Here is a 17,502-nt window from a genome sequence, read left to right as displayed (position 1 = left end):
TACATTTAATAAATAAATAAATAAAGCAAAGGAATGAATACAGATTTAAAAGCATTACTGATTTGACTGTTTATGGTGAAAGACTGACAGAATTACTGAACGTTATTTATTTATTTATTCAATTTCTGTAGCCACCCATCTCAATCCAAGTGACTCTGGGCAGTGAACAATTTCACAATCATTAAGACCATTACAAATTATACATATTGTATAGGCAGTCAATTACATAAAAAATAACAGTGCAACCAGGTAAAGGGGGCCCCTGACACTTTAGAGACCCCAGGCTCAGGCACATAGCCAGGTTTTTAAAGCCTTATGAAAGGCTAGCAGGGCCAAGGCCCTCCTGAGCTCCAAAGGAAGAATGTTCCAAAGGGCGGGGCTCTTGCTGAGAAGGCACACCTTCTGGTCCCCACCAGCCCACATTCCTTGGCTGATGGGATCCACAGCATAGTTCTCTGGGTGATGAGGGTTTCAGAATACGGTGGTGAACATGGCCATGCCAAGAGCGGATCTTGGGAAAAAATGGACATGTAAGAAAGGAAAAGAGCGAAAGAAACTGGAGAGAAAGTAGAATGACTGTGGGACGAGAAAATACATATTCTGTACAAAAAAGTATTAGATGATTCCTCAGCAGAATGAATGGAAGAAAGTGAAGGAAAGTGAAGGAGTGAAAACAAATGAATCACATGGCTGTCACAGAAGTGTATGTAGCTATATGAATGGGTATTAGGTAAAAGAGAGCCAGTTTGGTCTAGTGGGTAAGGCACCAGGCTAGAAACCAGGAGACTGTGAGTTCTGGCCCTGCTTTAGGCATGAAAGCCAGCTGGGTGACTTTGGGCCAATCATTCTCTCTCAGCCCAACTCACCTCACAAGGTTGTTGTTGTGGGGAAAATAGGAGGAGAAAGGAGTATTGGGTATGTTTGCCACCTTGAATTATTTATAAAAATAATAAAGGAGAGAGGGAGAGGGAGAGGGGGAGAGAGAGATGCTTTGTGGGATGATGAAATGAAAAAGGCTTTGGATGAGAAAAATGCATGCAACAGAATGATTGTTGCAAATGCTGATCATGCATGCTGAATACAGTTCAAGCATTTCTATTGGAAATCAGTGTATATGTTGAATATATGGTGTCATTTAAATCTATTACAAGAGTATAACGCTGGCTCACTTGAAAGCCATTACGGATCCCCTGTTAGATCCATTGCAGTTTGCTTATCAAGGAAATAGGTCAGTAGATGATGCTGTTAATATGGCCTTACACTATATTCTGCAACACCTTGAATCTCTGGAGTCTTACGCACAAGTTCTTTTTGTGGACTTCAGCTCAGCATTTAACACTATTATTCCAGAAATCCTCTACAACAAACTGATCCAGTTTACTGTGCCTGACCATACCTGTAGGTGGATAATCAGCTTTCTAACAGGAAACAACACGTGCAGTTAGGCAAAACTATATCCAGTACCTGGTCAATTAGTACAGGCGCCCCTCAGGGATGTGTGCTCTCCCCGTTGCTCTTCTCCCTTTACACCAATGACTGCACCTCAAAAGACTCTTCTGTTAAAGTTCTGAAATTTGCAGATGATACAACTGTCATTGGTCTCATTCGAAATGGTGATGAGTCAGCATACAAACGGGAGGTTCAACAATTGGTTTTGTGGTGCGGTCATAACAACCTGAAACTGAATACACTCAAAACTGTGGAGATGATTGTGGATTTTAGGAAGAACCCTTCTAATTCCCCTCTCCTTACTATACTTGACAGCCTAGTATCAGTAGTAGAGTCCTTCAAGTTCTTGGGTTCTATAATCTCCCAAGACCTGAAATGGACGCTTAACATCACAACCACCATCAAAAAGGCACAACAAAGGATGTTCTTCCTGCATCAACTCAGGAAGTTTAAATTATCTCAGGAGCTTTTGGTACAGTTTTACAGAGGAACCACTGAAGTTGTTATCTGTTCCTCTATAACTGTTTGGTTTGATTCCGTAACCAAACAGGATAGATACAGAATCTAACAGATAGTTAAGTCTGCAGAAAGAATAATTGCAATCCGCCTGCCTTCTATAGAAGATCTGTATACTGTGAGGATCAAAAGGAGGGCGGAGAAGATACCTGCAGATCCTTCTCATCCTGGACATAAATTGTTTCAACTTCTTCCCTCAGGATGGCGCCACAGAGCACCGTATGTTAAAACATCTAGACACTGGAACAGTTTCTTCCCTCGTGCCATTGCTCTGTTGAACACCTAATTAATGCAGCATGACATATTGCTTGATATTGCATGATAAGTTATGACTGCTAAGATGTGACTGATAATGCTCTGTTAAATGTGAATATATGCTAGACAATAGCTTCTCTTTTTATATGTTAGTCAATAGCCACAGTATTATTCTTCCTCCAATTCTCCTCTACTGACTGCATAGTTTTAGTATTCAACATTATTACTTTTTATTACTCCTTATTTCCTGATGTTATGCAAATACACTGAGAGCTCTTTGTACCGAAGTCAAATTCCTTGTATGTCTAATCATACTTGGCCAATAAAGTATTCTAGTCTAGTCTAGTCTAGACTAGACCAGACTAGTCTAGAGTATACTTTTTTCCAACTCTTGATTTGACTATTTTAAATCTCTTAACCCTTAGTACAGTAGATAAATGCAATATAAGTTGTATACTATATCTGACTGTAGCATTGTTTCTATGAAAATTTGTTTTACTGGATGTTTAAATATGATATTATTGAAAGATTTACAGTTCATTGAACAGTTAAAGCAAGATGGAGATACTATATGATAAAAGGCAATTAGCAAATTTAATTACTGTTTGGGATGTTTTAAGGCTTACATTTAGGGCCAGATTATCTCATGGCAATAATTAAAAAATGAAAATATATATGTATGTATGTATGTATTTAGCTAATTTATATGGCTGCCTGTCTTAACCAAATAACTCTGGGAGGCTAACAAAACACATGGATAAAATAACACATTTATAAAAGTTATAAAGGAATACAAAATTTAAAAAATAACCAAGGTTCCTTGCAAAAATTTCTCAGAACCCAGAACAGAACATACATAAGGGTTCCACTACGATCCTGGCCCCAGCCCTGAAGAAGACGGTAATTTTTCAAAGCCTCCTGGAAGGCCAACAGAGTCAGGGGAGAGTCTGTTCCGTAGGGCAGGCACTGCAACTGAGAGAACACTTCCAGGGTCCCACTAGATGACGTTGTTTTACAAAACGACCCAGAGCTGCCACCCTGCCAAGAGGGACTCCTGTGTTAAATTTTCCTAGATAAACAAATTGATAAGTTTCTCCCAGGTTTCCTTTACTTACATTTCAGCTTCCATATTTTCATATGGAATATAGTGAGTGGTGTTGATGTAAATTAGTTTTATCTATGTCTCTATTTCCAATATGCAGGATGGGAATGCATCTAGCTATAGATAAATAATGAGCCTGCCATATTCTTCATTCCTTTTGCCTGCGCACAGCAGTTGCCAATACTTCATCAGCTAAAGTCCAAAGCAGAACAGTGCTATAGGATTACATCAAGGGTGCAGCAACTAGTTTGTCATTGGGAAAAGTGAATCAGATGCTTTTGGGAAGCCCACAACAGCACATGTGGGCACCAGGTCTCTCTTGTTTCTAGAGAATATAGAGGTCCCACTTGGCTATCTCCATGAAGTATTATTGTGAATTAGAATAATCCTTTTTTTAGTCATCTAAATCAATGGCAGTGAATTCTATCAGTTAATTAGGCTTTATATGAACATATTTTTTACTGAATATATTGCCTATCACTTACCTGTCACTGACCTCTCTTGATTCAGCAGAGTTAACACAGTGGTATTTAATCAACAGTACATACAGAAGGTCCTGAACTGTTCAGTGGCAGCTTCTTATTTTTCCCTGCCCAATAATGCTCAAGGCACTGATGACCCAGACTCTTCTCTAAGAGAAATGTAATATTTTTCAGGGGAGAATAGAAAGTTGTGGCCATGTTGTTGCTGAATTAATTATTTCAGTGAATAATTAACTGTTGCAGCCAAGCCAGCTGTCATACTCTCAACAGTCTGGAGAAATTGGTCTGGGTCAGATGGACAGGATGAAGGATGTTCAGTCATGTCCTTGGCATTACCCACTACCCAGATTGGGATGCCTTAATTTGGTGATGTGACAATAGGCTTTTCCCAAATAGCCTGTAATTGTATTTCCTATGCTTCTGCAGATGTAGATGAAATGAAATGTATGATTTTTATTATTGCAGGTTCCTCCATTCTGCATAGCTCAACCTAAATGAAAGAAATTATATAGGAGCAGTATCTAGGTTTCATAACTACAGTTTCTCAAAGAAAAAAGAATGTGTCTGTTCTTCTGGAATGGTATAATATCTAATGCAGAGTTACAGGGATTGTTCAGCAGCGTAGGGAGATCTATGAACATGAGGCAGAAAATTTATTTCCACATACCGTATTTTTACGACAATAAGATGCCCCCATGTACAAGACGACCCCCACTTTTCCAACCCAAAATTAAGAAATCAATATTTTAAAGATAGTGCAGAACACATTTTTATTTAGTAATTAGTTACCATTTACCTGATACACTCGGTGGGAGGAGGTCCAAACCGTCTCTCTGCAGCTCTATTTCCAGACTCTTTTGCATAACTGATTACATTCAAGCACGAGTGAAACTGCCGATAGCTTGTCTCTGCAAACAGCCTTCCTCTAATTGGTTTGTTCAGCATCAGCTGACATCAGTTACATCAGGCCCGTGATAGGAGGAAGTCTGGGAGACAAGCTATTTCACTCGTGATTGGAGGCTAGCAATAGGAAGAAGCCTTTCTGCAGAAACAAAGTATGGGCAGTTTTGCAACCGCACGATTCTCGGCTGACTTCCTTGAATAAGATGCCCTTCAATTTTTAGGGTAAGGATTTTAGAAAAAAGTATCGTCTTATAGTCGGAAAAATACAGTATATTATAGTTGGGGAGGTCTGATAACTACCAATCTACATATGTAGTGTCTGTTATTGATACAAATTCCCAGCTTCTTCTGGGAAGATCATACTGGATGGGCCAGTGGGAAGGCAGACCTGCAGGTTCCTAGGCACCAAGCCATGTAAAGCTTTATAGATCAGGACCAGAACTTTGAGTTGCAGCCAGAAACTGGTAAGTAATATAGGCCCCAAAATGCAGGTGTTATGTGCTGATAGCATAGCATTGTTACTATGCTATGGTGTAGAAGCATGGTGCTATAGAAGGATGTGTGTATTGGATTTTTAGTGCTTGGGAAAGAGATAGCTTTAAACAGAATGTGTATGCATCTGCAAAATGCCATAGGTCATTTCATTCCTTTTATTTGTTATATTTCAGTGCAATTTCCTTCTGAACCTCCAGTTTTTTCACTGAAATGAGATCACTAACTGAGCCATTTGGCTGGCAAGCGCTTTATATATCAGTCTCTATTTTCCTGCTACACAGGCCAAATTTGCTGGAGAGAAATCAAGATTGAATGGCAAACTGGGTGTTGCAGGCTGGCTATGGTTGGCACTTATTATGCTTGGAAAGGATAAGGAATGTTCTTGTTTACTCTCTGCCTTTTTGATAGGCCTGGATCAGCCAGAAATAGTATTAAGCTTAAATGAAAGGCAATTAAAGTTATTGAGTGCTCACCTGGAAATTCTATAAACACAGAACATGGTCATTGAATTTTCCACTCTTTTCCTTTACAGGTAGGCCTATTCGGTGCAGGATAAATGTATTCAGGAGTTTTAGTGGATGTACTTTAAGCTAGCCCTTTGTCTTGTGGTGCTTTCAAATGAGACTTTTATTCTATGACTTTTATTCTATGACTTTTTATTTTTTATTTTATTTTAATTTTAATTTTATTCTATGACTTTTATTCTATTTGTTCTATTCTCTGCCTCTTCCAGGAATTTTAGAGAAGAATCTAATCCATATGTTCTTCCATTTTTCTTATGTTTTCCCACCAGTTATTCTGTCTTTTGTCCTTTTCCATCCCTACTAATCAAATGAGAGAAAAAGATAAAATGCTTGCAGAATGCTTTTGATCGATAGAACTAAGAGCTGTCCATCTAGAGCCACTTTCACTGCCATAGACCATTTCCAAATATAGACATACAATATGAACAGTGCCAGCTGAAAACAACAATAATAACAGTAATAGTAAGCTCCCTAAAAATCAGTGTTTTCATAGGACACACACACAAGACACGAAGCAAGGGATGTTGTTCTGTCAAGTGAATTTATGAGGAGGCTTAGTCTAATACAAATATTAAAAAGTTTGTGTGCATCTGTTTGTATTAAGAGTGAGGAGAGTCTCATATTTTAGCCTTCTTGTTGTTGTTGTTTTAATGTTTAATGGAAACTTATTTGGAGAATCTGATCTGAGAAAGCTGATTGGCTCTGACACTCAAAACCTTAGGTCAGGAATGACTGAACCATAGCCAGAGATCTTTAAAACTCCTATGAATTATACCAGCCTAAAGACTCTACTGGGAGCCATCCATCTAACACAGATCTGCCCAGAGTCGCAGGAAATGGTCCCAGATATACACCCATGCTTTAGGCTCTGACCCAGCTGGAAAGGCCTGCAATAAGCAAGAAATAATTTTAAAAAGATGAATAGAAGTGTGCTAATATGTTTCAAAGGATTATAAGTTCATGCCCAGGTCCATAGGATAGTCAGTACGATGGCATGTCTCCATGTTCTGATCTTATATAAGTCATTTTCCTTTTTGGTTCTGTGCCCTGAATAAACTGAAGAAATAACTCTGTGTTACTGTGATTAACAGTGTATTAGTTATGGGTTCTTTCATTCCTGAATGCATTAAGCCTCCTTACCATCCACCAAGGTATTGCTCTGTGGACAGTGAATGTGAGTGGACCTCTGAGATTTAATTTAGATGCATTCAGAGCCAGAGCACACGGTTGTGATTTGATAGTGATGTCATTTGTGCAATTGAGTAAATTGTTTGCAAAAACCATTATTTATTTATTTATTTATTTATTATTTATTTAATGTGCCGCCCATCTCCCCCAGAGGGTGACTGGGATTGCTTGCACCTCCCCTTGGTTGCTTGAGGGCTGTGCCAGGAAACGATCCCACTATTACCAGACTCCTTGGCAAAGTAACAGAATAGAGAACTTTGCTGAGTATCCTGGGCATTGCATGTTTGTGGACCACAGATGAGCTCTAGGTGCTCAGCACAATGAGAAAAAAAAGGTAATGTCAAACTTAGACACTGCAGTCAGGAAAGTTCGGGTGACTAACAGCACCTCCTGGATTAGGAAGGCTTTTTGGAAAGCTGTCCATCTAGGTTGAGAGCTGAATTGCTGCAAGTTGTGAGAGATGAGAGGTCAGTATAATTCTGGTAGTTATTATGGTTATGATTATTATTCTCATCTAAATACTTCCAACTTCATTCTGGCCCACATAATAACTGATGACGTAGCTATTCCAGTTGGACATTTAGAGCATTTGCTTTTTATATATTTAGAATGCACCATTAATTGAAACGGTTGTAGTAAAGTTTAAACGGAGAAGAGTCCATTTCAGATCTCCACGGAGAGATTAAGATCTCTGGACCCAATTGCTATCTCTCAGCTTCATCAATGTCATAGGGTGCTTTTGTAAATAAAAAAAGACAGGGGCATCCTATACAGGGTCCTAAGCATCTTGGAATGATAACAGAAGAGGACCTTTTTTATTTATCCTAATACTTCATTGGCGCTATAATAGCACAACAAAGAAAGCTTATGGTTTGACTTCTAAAATCAATTTTGTCAAAGCTGATTGTAATTGTAGGCCACAACCAAACAGAGATAGGGACAGAGATAGAGATAGAGACAGAGATAATATTGGTCGGGTTAATGCAGCAGATCAAGGCATAATTTGATTTATTTGATTTTGGCTTAGTGTGTTGTCTGAACGTATCCAACTTAGTGTGTTGTCTGATTTCTAAATAATATTAGCATCATGTGAACCCAGCCAACTGGTGATTATTCAACAAGCTACGGTCTATTTAAATAGGTGACTGTTTAAATCAATCATTGGTTCGTCTTGCCTAGTGCTGAGAGGTTGTAGCAATCCTGGCCTATAAGCAGGAGGTTTTCCGATTACATACTACAAGACAGTTTCACAGGAGATGCCAATACAGAGCTGTGGTCCTTATAATGTCCTACTCACAGCAGGCTGGAGCAAGAGTAGCCTTTTGCTTCAAGGCCAAGAATGTAGCAGTGTGCTATGTCACCTGCTTGACATTGGTAAGGGCGTAATTTTTAATCAGTTAAATGCTGACAGATTCCCAATGACTCTTGTTGGCTGCCTGAGCTCCGACAGGGAATTCCTGGCTCCAGCTTAGACATGGGTATTTTTCCTGCAGCCAAAGTAGGGTAGCTCCTTGAGGAGGAAAACAAATGCAGAGCTTTAGCATAGCAGGTCCTCACAATGACTTCTAAATGGGATTAAGAACTTGACAGAATTATGATAGTAGTAGCCAGCATCTCTTTTTCTGACATTTGCCATTCTGACAGATGGAAATATTGGCTTATGGAGATAATTATTTTTTATCTAATTAGACAGAAGTGAAATCATGAGGAAAGTTGTCTAGATTGATTATGAATGCCTAAAGAGGAAAAAAAAACTTTCCAATTTTGTTTTTTTCTAGCATAATTTTTTAAGAAAGACTTCCATCTCTGCATGTACTTCATTAGCAATTAGTTTATTTCTTGCCATGCTTCACATGATTAAAGCATTAACAAATTCAATTCCCCGCCATTGAGAAGGTCCCTTTGTTAATGTCAAGGATTAAGATATATGGAGTGGCATTAAAGTTAATCTACTATACTGTGGCTTGCTCATAGTCCAACATAATATTTATAATGTGCTTAGATTTGGCCATAAGAAAGACCGGTATTTGAGTGTATGAGGGTAAGTGACTAAATGAGGGGAGAGGAATGTGCCTCAAATGATGTACCGTATACTCTCAAGAGAGAAAGAGGATTTACTTGATCCTTACTTCTCAAAGTCAGTTGCAGTGATTTGGGTGTTAATGCATGATTCATAGCCCTGCTTTATTCTGTTCTCTAGCAGCTGCAATGTTGACCTGCAGATTTCATGGTTTGGTATAGAGTCCAAGAAATTTAGCAACTTTCTCAACATAAAACTAAGGAGCATTGCATCCACAGTTTGCTAGTTGTTTATCCTGCTGCCAGAATTTAAGATCATTTGCAACAGAGAGCTTAGAGGAAAGAATGAGACAGCTGTAAATGCAGTCACGTTTATTTTTAATCAAAACTTGTACCACCTCTAACCTACATGTACCAGTTGACTGAATCAGCCCCTTATACGTGTTTTTAAAAATGCTGTTCTTCTTCTACCGGATAACTGTAGGACCATAATTCCATTTGCTTCCGCCGCACTTCTCCTAATTCAGAGGCAGATGCCCAACAAGAAACTCCCATCTTCTCTTAGCCCCTCCCTTTGTTTCTTTCTCCTCCCACAGCAATTTTTGAATGAAAATAAATGAACCCTTTTGTTTCCCCGAGTTCTATCCCTTTTGTTTTTAATTAAGACCTTATGTATATTTAATTTGATAGATATATAAGAATTTAATATGGTCATATTTTTACTTTTCACTTACATGTTATGGGAAGCATGCCACTGCATGAACTAAAGTATGTAAAAAAAAAAAAAAAGGCTTAAGAAAGGGTCTGTAATCATTTTCAACCAAGTTAGTTTCTGAGGAGATGGGTGAAGCGTGATAACATGACTTGGAAGTGTTGCACACGTGACTTTTCATACAGTGAATTGTCTAGACAAGTTTTAGTGCAATGTAGATAATATTCCAACTGATGCATGAACATAAAACAGCATAGTTTGTTTTTGCATTCTAGTTTTAATCGTACTCTCAAAGAGGTGGAATGTCTTTTCATCAAGGCTACATTCTACAGGCCTCAGTTCTGTCAAGGCTGTGGATAGTGATGGTGTGTGGGAACCCCAAAGAGAGCAGGTGTTTGCTTTAAGCATGCCACATTCTCCTAGCAGCTGTTGCCTCACTTCCCTGGCAGCATCAGAACTGCATAAGTCAGCCCTGCCTTCCTCCTGCATATCCACAGACGTTATCTTCTTCATGCCAATTTTTGTGGGAGAAAAGTGGCTTTCCAAGGCTTTCTTCATTCTGCTAAAATTGATCCTGTCTTTCAGCCTTTCAGATATAATAATTTAATTGGGAGATCTTCACAATCAGTCAATCTACTAGGTAATTGTTTGGTTTATCCTTAAGCAGCATATTAGCATTGATAATTTACTCCTTGATATCACTTGGCTATCTTGTTTATAAATGAAAATGGCCAAAGAATGATAAAAGGGTTTCTCCTCCCTCATGAAAACACACAAAGTTTATATCAGATAAGTAGAGGCTGGCTGAAACAGTGTTTGGGTATGACAAGTGCCAAGCCGTGTATACTTCTGATTCATAATTTTGCTAGTGATAACATGATTTGTGTGATGCAAATATATTCACCTGCAACCACCACATATTTATGCCAGCCTTCATCATTTGCTGGGCATAATGCGGAGAATAGTATAGTACCTAGTACATACTTATTGGTAGCCCAGCAAGTCTAATCTCCTGTAGTGATTGTGGGAAAGTCTGTTTAACTGGGTGGTAGTAGCTATTCTGGTTAATGGATTGGGATATAGAAGTACCACTGGGCAGATCAACTTTCCACAAAGAACCTTCAATTGCTTGACAGTGATTAGCTAAATTTCAAGGCCATTCATGCAAAAGAAGATGCTGAAATGGGACGAAGAGGAAGATTAGAATAATATATGGGTATAGTTCCAACTGAAAAAAAATTGTTCAAGTTTTGCCTCAGTACTTAATTGTTAGTAGCACCTGTTGCCAATACATGATAATTTCCTCCTCTTTCTCCTCTACTTCTTCAACTATTTTAAATAACAGAAAAGAATATTATGAACTGTCTCATTTAGAGTTCATTTAATTTAGAACAGAGTTGGGCAAACTTTTGTGATTTGGAGACTGCATGCTCACGTGCATATACTGACAGTGCTGGTTCAAGGATATCTGGCACCCCTGGGCCACATTGACCCATGAGAAGATTTTCATTTTCCGAATGATTCAGAAGGAGGGTCGGTATTGGCGCCCCCTAAACTTTGGCACCTACTCAGACTTACTTTAAAGCCACCCCTGTACACTGATATGCTCCCAAAGATGACATGGGTGGGGTCTGGAGGAAGTGGATGCATTAAACCTTATCAATGCAACTTTACCACAATCTCTGGGTGCTCTGTGGGCCTCAGATTGGAGCAGAGTGTGGGTTGCATACGCCAATGCTATACCAGTAATGAGTAATCTTTCGCTGATCTTTTGAATTTTGAGAGTATGTCAGTGTTGTCCAAACTTGGCCACTTTAAGATGAGTGGACTTCAACTCCCAACCATGCTGGCTGGGGAATTCTGGGAGTTGAAGTCCACTCATCTTAAAGTGGCCAAGTTTGGACAACACTGGAGTATGTCTTGGCATTCTCATAAAATGGCTATCATGGTGATATATCCGATCACAAGCACATTTCCCAAAAGATTATTGAGCCATTATCCAGCCATTCCTTATAACCCCACCCCCGTGCACTCTGCTACCCCAAGTAGGTGAGCACACTTCAAACAAGGCACTGGGCTGCAGCCACCTAGCATTTTTATTTTCTGGGTCTATCTAGATTCAAGGCTCATTCTTAGAAATAAGGATCATAATGGGATTAATTACTGTTTTTGTTCTTTTTTAAAATGAAAATCATGGGACCAAAAATTAAAATCAGGTGGGGTAGAGTCCCTGGCAATCCCTGAGGAGCGCATACCCCTGTACCAGAGTAGTATCTGCCCTTTTATGTATAAATAACATTTTCAGTGAAAAATACAGACACTTTGGGCTATACAGTTTTCTACCACAATACCTTCAGCTGCAGTCTTGCCTTGAAATGAATATTGTTACTTTAGCTATGTACACATAGGATTTCCCTGTTTAGATTCCAGAAATCAGGTACCTTGGGGTCAGCTAAGACACAGCGAGGGAGCTGACATTCCTGCAATCATGTTCTGTCCTTGCAAAAGGAGGAAAAAGTCTGGGTACAGTGGAATGGCAGTTCCAGAAGTCTGGAGAAGGTCAGTCCTCTGTCTGATAGGATTTAAGAGCCTCTTTCTATAACTCTCCCAAATATTGGTTAGAGAGCTGAAGAAAAGGATGCAAGTAGGAGACTTAAACTGGCTGACTTAAACAAAAGCCAGTCAGAGGAGTAAGGGAGGGGTGGGGAAGATGGGCTTCTTCTAGCTTACTGATTTATAAGGCAGGCAGTTGACTCAGGGGAGTAGTAGAACTGAGCAGCACACAAGGAGGCTAAATAATAGATAGCGCTTTTAATCACTATACGCACAGTGAGAGATGGCCTGCACTTCTGTGGTACCTTATTTGTGGTTCCTCTGATCAGCTTTCATTTCTTCCTTAATTGCATTGCTTAATATGATCCTTGTTAGTATTAGCTTCTTAGCCATTTTTCATGGAAAGAACTGGTTGTGCTCCAAGGTACAGAATCGTAGTAGAAGTGATCCTTTTCAGTGATCATTCCCATATTGAGGAATTCTGTGCTCCCCAAAGCCTATCTGCATTCATTAAAGGTACTTTCTATCCTTAAGGTGAAAACCTGACTTTTCTCCATTGTTCTTGGTGGTTTAATCTAGTGATTTTCTTACAGTGGTCTGATTCTTTAAATTGTTGTTTTATAGTCTGACTTTGTATTTTCTGGGTTTTTGTTTTTTTTTTAGTAATTTTTGTTAGTTCCTTTGATTTCTTTTTGGTACAAAAGTGGGATAGAAAAATTTTACATAATGAAATTAAATTAATACTTAATTAGCTATAGCATAGCTAATCAGCACAACTTGGCAACAATAGCCAACGCACACATGTATTTATATGCTTACACATATAAGCACTGTACTAACATTTCCATGTATGCTTATATATGCAGTACTGCGTCTAGAAAAAGGAATAGAATCTATTCTTCCCAGTTTTATAGTTTTCCTAGATAGAGGAATAAACAAGATATAAACTGAAGGTTCCTTGACAAGGGAGTAGATAAAAAGACCACACCAAGGTAAAGGAAAGCTTAAGGAAGCAATTCCAAATCCATGGGGACTATGCTCTTTCAGCTTTGCTCATGATGTGTTTTTTCTACAAAGTCAATAATACACAACTGTTGGGAGAAGTCAAAGCAGGAAAGATTTGCACAGGAGCTAGAAATCTTTCTACTTTACTAAATTACTAAAGACATAGATCCTTCAATGGGGGTGGAGTTAGTTCTTTTTGTAATTGGTGAGAGCTGAACATATATGGGAAGATGCAAAGCAAGGAGAAAGCTAATGTATTAAAATAACTTCCACTGCTATAGATATGTCATGGTATATGCATAGCCATGTAATATAAATGATTTAGCTTGCCTGATATATTTAAGCACATAAATTATGATCAAGTAATACTGCACATTTAATGAAATGGAGCTATCCCCCAGATTACATATAGCACATTAATGCAAACTTATGCATATATACTCTGTTAACTTAGCCAGTAACTGGATAATAGGGTTTTTTAAAAAAAACACTTCAGTATCAGCCATGGAGCTAAACTCTTTGGAATTTTTCATACCTCCCAGAATCCATCGGAGTTGGGCGGCCAATAAATTTAAACAAATAAAATAAATAAATAAATAAATAAATAAATAAATAAATAAAACATATCCATAAGACAAAGACAGTACATATTTTGCATTGATATGCAGGTAGTCCCTGGGTTAAGAACGCCTGGGTTACAGATGACCCATAGTTAAGAACAGAATCTGTTGTAGCAAAATTCGATTTAAAAATGCAATGATTCAAGTTAAATACACAATGGTTCGAGTTCATTACGCAATACTACTTATACAGTATTACACAATAATACTGTTCCGGCTTACAAACAAATTCGACTTAAGGACAGACTTTGGCAATAGAACTCGTTCTTAAACTGGGGACTATCTGTACATAAGTGAAATAATGTTTTTAAACTATGGTGAGTGTTGCTGCTGATCCCGCTGGTCCTTTGAGTTAGAACTTCCTGATCTGGGCTGCAACTATCTTGCAACTATTAGATGAAAGCAGAAAGTTGCAGAACAATCTAACTCTTCTAACTCTCTTGTGGTCTGGTAGATATCTGGACTTTTGTAGCCCGACTTTGAACAAGTTCAGCTCTAAAATGACTTTGTAAATACTTTCATGTCGTTTTCTTGGGAACAATATGGAAGTGTATGGAACAATATGGAAGAATAGGCATGAAAGCCAGCTGGGTGACTTTGGGCCAGTCACACTCTCTCAGCCCAATTCACCTCATGGGGAAAATAGGAGGAGGAAGGCATAAGAGGTATGTTTGCCGCCTTATAAAAATAATAAAGGCAGGATAAAAAAATCTAAAAAAAAGTGGGGGGTTTTCCCCCTGGGATTTGTACTGAATTGGCAGGTTACCCTGCAGCTCTGTATTTCCTGATGGTCTTCCATCAAAATACTAACTAGCTCCCATCTTCCTCAGTTTTTCTGAGATCAGTCAAGGTTGGTTAGGTACAGCCAATGACCTGTACTAAAAATATTTTTAAAAATAATAAAAATCACTGCTCTGGATTACTGCAGTGAGCTGCAGTCTTAAACATATGCTGGAAACAATCCATTGCTTTTATTAGATTAAATTATTTTAAGGACTCCACACAATATATTAGTAGTTTTATTTTTAATTATGCCAATATTCTGCATTTAAAAGGAAGCTCAATTCTGCTTGCCTTAAAATTGACAAGGTATTCATATGACTTGAACAGCGATAGGGCTGATTGTTAATTGCTTTTACTGCCATAATTATGCACCAGTTGTCAGGGCTATTAGAGAAGAAGTTTGGAAATCAAACTCCTTGAGCAAAAGCTGCCTTTAGAAGCATTTCTGTCTTTCCTGTTGCGCATCTTGAGATTAGAGTAAAAAATCTTCCAGTTTTGATCCAAGGCTGTATGCTGTCCTTGATAAAGGTGACATTTGAAAAGTCACCATAAACTATCTTCATCAACATTTAAGACATTGATTAGCCTTAGAGAAGAATTATGACCTTGAAGTGCAGTGAATATGGCTTAATGATCTCAGATACCCTTAGTACCAAGCATGGCAGCAGCTTCTGTGTGTCTTCTTCTTCTTGCCAGGATTCTGCCTTGATTGTTCCTAAGCATGTCTTAGCTTGCAATTGCCTCCCTATCACCTGAAGTGTTCCTGAGTTAGAACGACTTGATGATGTAATGCAGGTGTGACTGACTTTACCATGGCCTTCTGATTCAGCAGTTGAAGCCCCAAACAGGGCACTAGATTAGACGATAAAGCAATGTCAGCAAGAAATCATCAGGCTGTTGCCATTCTTGGAGAGACCTTGGCAGTGCTGCAGATACCTGCCTGTTAGGGGCTTTGCAGGTTTATGTCTGAGGGCTATAGAGTGCTAAGGGTGTGAGTTTGCAGGCAGTCCTCCTTATCTGCACCTTGCCTTCTGCATTTCTAACAGAACAACAAGCAGAGGGAAATCCACACAGGGGAGGGAGTGTATCTTGTGCAAAATTAAAACAAAGGCAAACTTCAATTCAGTATCACAAATATAGAAGATGATGATGTTGGACTGCTTTAAATTTGGATAGTCCTTTTTCCTTTTTAAATATTGCATTTTATATCGCCTCCTCCTCTCAGCAAATTGAGATGCAAAGCACAATTTTCCTCAGTGCATTTTTAGAAAGTGACAAAAACTGATAAATCTGCCCCAGCACTTCATATAAATAACTCTTCCCCATCATCCCTAGTGTCATAGCTATTGACTTGATAGGAATCATAGGCCAACACACTTCCATGATGCCAGGTTGACATCTCATGGATTATAGCCCATGGAAGCTTATGCTCTAATAAGTGTATTATTCTCTAATGTGTCACAAAGCTTTCTGTTGCCTGGCTGCAACAAACTAGCAAGGTATCCCAAATTAAAGCTGAACAAGTTAAGGCTCTAAAAATAATGGCTTGCTTTAGGGTTACCAACTCAAGATTTTTTCTAGGTTTGCAGATTATGTTAAATTTAATGTTGCTTGATTTTGGCTTTGCTTGTCATTTTAACCCAATCATGATAGTTTATTTCTACCATTGTGGTTTATTAAACAAAATGTAAGCCATGGATTATTTCAGTGTGTAAACCCAACTGGAACACTTTGTCTTTCTAGTTGACAATCCAGTACCAGTGTTTATATGTGACATTTATTATTCTCTTATCCAAAGTAACCCCCTAAAATCCAGGGCTTTTGTGACAGATACCACTAACTATCAAGTTGAATCCATGCAAACTTGTTCTTTAGGATTTAATACTAAATAGATAGATCTCCTCAGTTCTATTATCATAAATGATTGTCTGGGTGAATCAGAACGTTTCCTTACCAAGCTACATCGGTCTGGTCCGTTAATAGCTGTTATCTGAAATTAAAACTGATTTGCTGAATTGACATCAACTTAGGTCAAAATGGAAGAGGCTGATGTATTTCAAAGTAGGGAAGAATTTGCTGGACTTAAATGCAGAAAGTCTCTTTATCTTTTCCTCCCAAACTGTGCTCATTTTGGGTAGCAAAGTGTAAAACTGACTGCATGCTTACAGTTAACTGAAGAAAGATCCAGTGCAGCATCAGGCAGCCAGGGAAGAACGAGCGTGCTGTAGAACAAAGACATCCTGCCTGTTGCCAGCATGAAGGTTTTGCTGGGAGCTTAGTGTGCAGGGGTACAAAAGGGTTATCAGTGCCCCAAGGGGTTAATGGAATTAAGGTACTGCATGTATTACCCCCCACTGCTAGGGAACTGGTTTTATTTCCTCAGAGAGGCTTGCAATTTTGTGCTGCAGCTTGTGCTAAAAGGAGAAACCCAAACAGCCCTTTGTCTGTTATACCTGCAGTGGGTGTTAAAGAGGCAGCACTGCAAAGCAGAGGGGACAAGAGTCAGTGATGTAGGGAAATAGTGCACTACAGCTTTAAGCATAGCTGTCAGGAGCCATCAGAGGGAAAGCAAGGGAGCAAGGGGATGGCGAAGGAGGTACCAAAGGAAGGGTCTAATTTCTTCTCCGCCTTCCTTGCTTCATGTGGCTGCTTTCTGGGAGGTTGTGCCAGTAGCAGGGAGCTCGTGTGGAAGATTTCCTCTGAGTGTATAGAGAGAACTTGAGAAAATGCTCCATGCTCCGTTGCAAAGATCAGGGAGGACACTCCGGACCGTACACTTTGCCAGACCCAGCAGGTAAGGAAGGGATGCAGGTGGGTCTTGGTGGATCGGAGTTGCTTTGGTGTGGGAAGGTCCAGAAGCCTTGTAAAAGAAACAGACTGGTGATGCATCCGCTGG

The 17,502-nt window shown here is 39.0% G+C and overlaps 1 protein-coding gene across 8 annotated transcripts in view; it reads left to right on the top strand.

The window, feature by feature from the left end:
• The window catches only part of NAV1 (neuron navigator 1), a 297,342-nt gene that overhangs the window by 197,129 nt on the left and 82,711 nt on the right, over nt 1–17,502 (top strand). The window contains exon 1 of one of the 8 annotated variants that reach the window (XM_025170887.2): nt 17,282–17,400. The exons of the other annotated variants lie outside the window; for them this stretch is intronic. Coding sequence (XP_025026655.1) covers nt 17,333–17,400 — 68 coding nt within the window. The 5' untranslated portion in view covers nt 17,282–17,332. Of the gene's footprint in view, nt 1–17,281; nt 17,401–17,502 lie in introns of those variants that run through there. 8 annotated transcript variants of the gene reach the window in all.

This window comes from Python bivittatus, unplaced genomic scaffold (genome assembly GCF_059951505.1).
Source record: "Python bivittatus isolate LINGU-HERP-01145 unplaced genomic scaffold, Pbiv_v1 ctg000700_np1212, whole genome shotgun sequence".
In the NCBI taxonomy this organism is placed as follows: domain Eukaryota; kingdom Metazoa; phylum Chordata; class Lepidosauria; order Squamata; family Pythonidae; genus Python; species Python bivittatus.
The sequence above is the reverse complement of the archived record's forward strand: the minus strand, read 5'-3'. Positions and strand labels throughout refer to the sequence as shown.